Source organism: Rhinichthys klamathensis, unplaced genomic scaffold (assembly GCF_029890125.1).
Source record: "Rhinichthys klamathensis goyatoka isolate OS25496 unplaced genomic scaffold, OSU_Roscu_1.1 h1tg000271l_1, whole genome shotgun sequence".
NCBI lineage: Eukaryota > Metazoa > Chordata > Actinopteri > Cypriniformes > Leuciscidae > Rhinichthys > Rhinichthys klamathensis.
Genome location: NW_026606791.1, coordinates 1,869,065 through 1,875,064, shown reverse-complemented (window position 1 = coordinate 1,875,064; position 6,000 = coordinate 1,869,065). Strand labels below are relative to the sequence as shown.

At 36.9% G+C, this 6,000-nt stretch overlaps 1 protein-coding gene and 1 long non-coding RNA gene across 2 annotated transcripts in view; one reads left to right on the top strand and one right to left on the bottom strand.

Annotated features, from left to right (window-relative positions):
- The first annotated feature begins 3,297 nt into the window (after nucleotides 1–3,297).
- On the top strand, nucleotides 3,298–3,590 carry LOC130102313 (uncharacterized). Its single transcript, XR_008809186.1, has 2 exons — nucleotides 3,298–3,343; nucleotides 3,411–3,590. It is a non-coding gene; the product is annotated as an uncharacterized LOC130102313 (long non-coding RNA).
- A 472-nt stretch (nucleotides 3,591–4,062) lies between these two features.
- atp1a3a (ATPase Na+/K+ transporting subunit alpha 3a) overlaps nucleotides 4,063–6,000 on the bottom strand; it is a 33,416-nt gene continuing 31,478 nt past the window's right edge. Inside the window, exons 18-21 of the mRNA XM_056268304.1 lie at nucleotides 5,476–5,606; nucleotides 5,270–5,371; nucleotides 5,039–5,130; nucleotides 4,063–4,197 (exon numbers count right to left, since the gene is read on the bottom strand). Of these exons, the coding sequence (XP_056124279.1) occupies nucleotides 4,169–4,197; nucleotides 5,039–5,130; nucleotides 5,270–5,371; nucleotides 5,476–5,606 (354 nt within the window). The 3' untranslated portion in view covers nucleotides 4,063–4,168. The remainder of the gene's footprint in view (nucleotides 4,198–5,038; nucleotides 5,131–5,269; nucleotides 5,372–5,475; nucleotides 5,607–6,000) is intronic.

The window sequence follows — 6,000 nt, the reverse complement described above, 5'->3', positions numbered from 1 at the left end:
AACAATTGCAGAATAACTTTTCAATATTAAATCGTGTCAGTAGCCCCTTTAGTGTGATAAGCAAGCAAAAGTGTGCATAAGCATAAATGTGTAACAATATATCACCTGGATATAAGGATTAACTTCGATACGGAGAATCTTGAATCTCCATTGAAACATTGAACTCGGAGTCGGCGTTCAAATAAATATCAAAAGGAAATCACATGATTTGGCGAGTTTGGTCGCCATCTAGCGGTGTGAATCGTTCTCTACAGGGAATCAGGATCAACATTATCAGGATCATCATATATGTCTCCAAATGCCTTGTGGAGACTATTACTGAGGTTTGAACCCCCATATGAAGTAAAAGCAGGAGGTTGAGGGAGTCTGAAGTATATAGATTTCATTAATTTCAGTAGCGAGACAAGTTATTAAGACAAAAGTTAGATCAAGGTAGAGTTAGTCAAAGTGCAGTGCCATTCGCCTCAGGAGGTAACCATAGCAACAGTTCGCCTCGCGAGAGCTTCCAGGAGGATTCGTGATGTAGCCTAGGCTATTATAGATTTACATAGGCTATAAGAAATATATCCCAAAAAAGTGTTTTATACATATATAGGCCGAAAGAAAACACGCGAAAATGACTTCCTTTTTACGTTTGCTTTATATTGTAGGCTAGTATTGACATAGGGCTACTTTGTTCCTCAACCGTTTTGAAGAACAGAAGCTTCACAACTTTAATATGAATTATTATTTGAGAATTTGTCTTTTAAACACGTCAAAGTTAAACTCTTTTTTTGGACCGTTTGAATACAACTATTGAAGCAAAGAGCGCCAACTTATGAAACGTGATGTGTCAGTGTGTGTATGAAGTAGAGAGCAGGCAAAACGTCTTTACGTTCTTAAAAAATAAAGGTTCTTTATTGACCTTATTCACAGCAGCGCCATCTTTGATTTTGAATGGAAGCGAGGCTGTGAGGCCATAGACATGGGTCTTCAGTGGGTTGTACAGTATTTAAGGTGTTTTCGGATTGTTCTACAAACAAAACACTGCAAAAATATCTTTTCAAGAAACTTCAGTAGACAAAAACAAAACAAAAAAACCCAGACAATTTGAGCTGTGGAAAAGTACAAGTGATCTGGCGCTTTATGATGCTTTTTACAGCGAATGCCATTAAAAAAATGGTCCTCACAGCCTCGCTTTCATACCTGTCATGGCGCTGCTCTGAATAAGGTCTATTGGCATTGATGGTCCCATGAAGAACCTTTAAGATCCAGCCTTTCCATTCAACCAAAGGTTCTTTATAGAGAAAAAAGATTTTTTCTAAGAAAAAATGGTTCTTTTAAGAACAGTTCACAGAAAGGTTTTTTGGGTACCAAAAATGGTTCTTCTATGGCATTGCTGTAAAACCCCCTATATTTTTAAGAATGCACACAACATAAACAGCCAAACACGAGCATCCTGAATGAACATGACCTGCACTCATCACACACCCAAACACAGAGCATGTCCACAATTACTCTTCACCCAAACATTACTGGTCAGCCCGATGACCCCACCCCATCTCGATGACCCTGACGACCTAGGCACCATGGCAACCCTGTGACCTATCCGGTTCAACCTATCAGTTGCCAAGGAGACAACCTTGGAGCACATCTGACCATTGCCCCCTCCCTTCCCCCTTTCTGCTGAGACGAGGCAAGCGATCGATATTCTATCACACAGAACAGTGGAGCGAGAGAGGGAGAGGGGGAAAGGGGGAGAGAGAGAGAGAGAGAGAGAGAGAGAGAGAGAGAGAGAGAGAGATTGGGGGTCTGCATTGAGCAGAAAGATTAAAGCAGGCAGGACAGCTGACAAGGGGAGTGTGTGTGTATGTGTGTGTGTTTCATAATGAGGAGACATATTTCTGTTATTTTGGAGAGTTGGCTTCAAGGCATGTTTGTAATTCTGTTTTTAGAGGTGTGGTTCTGTGTGTGTGTGTTTGTGAGCCCTCTTCATCATCAAAATGAAACAGCGGCTGAATGTAACCAGGGAATTCATCAAAGGCTTTACTGCAGCCCGTCTCCTCCTTTCTCTTTCATATAAAAACCCTAACTGTGTATATATATATAAATATATATAACAGCCTGTATAAATATATAAGGTGTTTTAGGCCCTTTGTCTCTATCTGTGTGTGCAGACACTCTTTAAACGGGGTGACCCACACCTCTAGGTGATATGGCTTTGAAAAAGCAATTTTATTTTATTTATTTATTTATTTACAGGATTTATTTTATATCTCAAATTAAATTTATGATAGCATTCTGTTTTGAAAAACAACATCCTCAAAATGACAAATGTTACTAAGATATTAGTGAGTGATTTCAAGTGAGATTTTTTTTTAGTATGATTATTTTTGTGATATTATTTTGGGAGAAGCCACCTCTATATAAATGTCATTGCACTGAACTCATAAAACCTACGATAAAGAAGGTTATAAACCTGTGAGAGTGAATTAATGACTGTAAAACCATTAACAGTCTTACAGAGTTCAGAGAAAACCCATTACAGTGGCAAAAGTTCTCGCACTGTCCATGTTAATCGAACAAATAGCGGATATCTTTATTATCGGACTACAATTAACTTGCTGAATCTTACAAGAACATATAGTTTGTATTTCAGCCCCAACATAATATAATATAAAATAATACATTTTCATGACGTCATCTATTCACATTTCTCACCCCCAAATTCTCATTATGATTATGCAAAATATATATTTTATTTAAATTGTATATTAAATAAATTAATAGTATTTATATAATTTACATATATAATTAATATAATTTTAATAACATTACCTTAATACAGAAATGAGTGCATAATAAGAATTATCATGTGAATTACGAACTGAGAAGACATCTGGATGCACTACAATATGATTCACTCCAATAAAATGATTTCTTGACTCTAAAGATATTTATAAATGAAAAGTGTTGACTTTGTCCTCAAACAACACGTGAATGCATGTTTACATAATGGCTATAAATTACACAAAATAAAGTTGAATATTTCATTAACCAGACATCAGACACAAAAACAAACCGACGCCAAGCTGAGAAAAGAGAGATCCTTCTTTTTTATTTCATTTTTCGCAGTTGATTGACATGTTGTAACATTGCTTTTATTCCATTTTTCTGCACTTATTTAAACAATGACATTAGAGAGAAATCTCTTTTTCCTAGGACACAGAAAGATTGTATTTTCTCTTTTTTTTTAACAGGGGAAGAGGGAAACGGGGTGGGGGGGGGGGTTTCTTCACATCGTTCACAAACAGACGGGAACGGACAGAAGGAGCGAGAGCAGGGAGGGAGGGGGCAGTGCAGGGTCAAGGGGAGAGAGAGAGAGAGAGAGAGAGAGAGAGAGAGAGAGAGAGAGAGAGAGAGAGAGAGAGAGAGAGAGAGAGAGAGAGAGAGAGAGAGAGAGAGAGAGAGAGTGGGTGGCAGTGTGCTTTGTCGTGTCTGAGAAAAAAAATGAAACCAAGCAGCTCTCAGACACACTTCTAACATAACAAATATCGGACTAAAAAGTTAGGAATGATTAATAAAAACAACACTCAAAAAAAGAAAGAAAACACACAACAACAACGACCTGGAAAGAAAAGACACTGAGAAAGGGAGGAGGTGGCAGGTGAGACGGGACCGGTTTGGAGCGGGGCGGCTGTCTTCCTCTTTTCCCCCAGCAGGGGGCGAGAGTCTAAATGAATTTCATGATCATTAGGTTGTTTGTATTTTGCCGATGGCGAGGACGGTGCGGGATGAACAACAGTAATCTAGCGTGGCAGTGTTTGTGCAGGAGTCCCTGTCGCCCGTGACGGAATCTAAATGCAGCTGTCGGGTCTGGAAAGACGTGATGCGCGACATCCATTCCAAAGCCGTGCGTGTGCGCATGCTAACAGTGTGTTTAACAGTTTTTGTAAACCTTACAACTATGATACTGGCAGATTCAGCTGTAGTCTTTGGGTTTGTCATCTTCCTCTGTGGTTGCTTGGTCCTCTCATCTCGTCTCATTTTTTATTTTTTTTCAGTAAAAGGATGGAGATGATGTTTTTATAAAGGAGGGATGGGTAGAATGTAAAAAAGAGAGAGAAAGAGATTAAGAAAGAGAAAGTGAGGGAATGGGGGAGAATTGATGAGTGAAGTATTTGACAATTTAGTAGTATGTCTCCTTTTCAATCCAACCTGAAGTAAAACAGAGAGAGAAAAAAGACGTGATTAAAATTCAGCATCAACACCATGAATATTAAAATCAAACATTCACAGAATATTCATATTCGAAACATTGTGAATATTATGATTTTTGCAATGCATCCTCTTCTTGCCACTTTAGTAACTAAAATGTTAAGAGTTGTCAAGTTTGATTCATTTGATTCAACTTCAGTGAATCAATTCAAAACTCGAATCAGATGAAAACAATGATTCATTTGCATCATCAATAAAACATAAAATATATGTAGGTCAGTTTAGCTTTTTCTTTGCTATGTATTGTTTTTTTTTCTTCCTTCTGGTTCATTTAGTGAAAAACTGTAGAAAAAAAATCCTAGTTTTCTTTTAAGATAGATATTTTACAAATATAGATATATTTACTGTATTTTAGTTTAGGGCCAGTAAGAATTTTTGAAAGAAATTAATACTTTTATTCAGCAAGGATGCGTAACATTGATCAAAAGTGACAATACAGAAATGTATAATAAAATATTTTAAATAAATGCTGTGCTTTGCTGTACTTTCAAATTATCAAAAAAATCCTGAAAAAAAACAACAACGTTTTCAACATTAATAATGATCAAATGTTGCTTCAAATTAGTATATTAGAATGATTTACACATAATTGTAACAAAAATGTAACAATGAGCATAATACTTATTTCAAATAAATTAAAAAATTTGACTTTTGGATGGTACACAAAAAAGCCATGTCAGAGAAAATACATAAATATTAATATTTATATAAAAAAAACTATTTTCTTGCTATATCGCTAAGCTCTATTTCTCAGTGTGAGAGAGTAATTCAGGCTCTGTACCTCCTGGGTTTCTGCGCAGGATAAGTTTTCGGATCTCATCGTAAACAAAAATTAAGAAGCTGTAAGGGAACGCACAGAACCACCAACTGGGCCTGAGAGAAGAAAAAAAAAAAAAAAAAAAAAAAGAGAATTCACATTATTTTAATGAGTTTTTCCTCAGCTAATGCTATGATATTGATGTAGCATATATCAAATTTGCTTTGTAATGTTCCACGAGGAAGCAACACTCACTTGAGAGGGTACATCCTGAGGGCCACATCCATGCCGGGGCAGTAAGAGAGGAAGGCAGCGAGAGCCGTCTCCTCAAACAGGCCGAAGATCAAGATTTTATTCCTACAAACAAGCACAATCATTTAGCTACGAATCCTAAGCTTCAGATTTGACCCAACAACTAATTCCAGCAAATGTCAGTTAGCCCCAGGGCAGCAGATACTCACTTCATGCCCTGCTGGAACACAGAGTTGCGGCGAGTTTTGCAAATGATCACGTCGGCCCACTGCACCACCACGATACTGACGAAGAAGGCCGTGTGACACGTGAACTCCACAATCTTCCTCTGCTCATATGTCTGAGAGAAAGAGATCATTTCATTACACATCCTTGCATGCTCCACATTTACATACAGGTGAAACTCGAAAAATTAGAATACATGCAAAGTGAGATATTTCAAGCCTTGATTTGTTATCATTACAGCTATGAAAACCTTTTCACAATATTCTAATTTTGAATTTGGGGTTTTCATAAGCTGTAAGCCATAATCATCAAAATTACAACAAATAAAGTCTTGAAATATCTCACTTTGCATGTAATGAGTCTATAATATATTAGTTTCACCTTTCAAGTTGAATGACTGAAATAAATGAACTTTTGCACGATATTCAAATTTTTTGAGTTTCACCTGTATACTACTGTTCAAAAGTTTTGGGCTCAGTAAGATTTTTTTGGGAATAAAATGAATACTT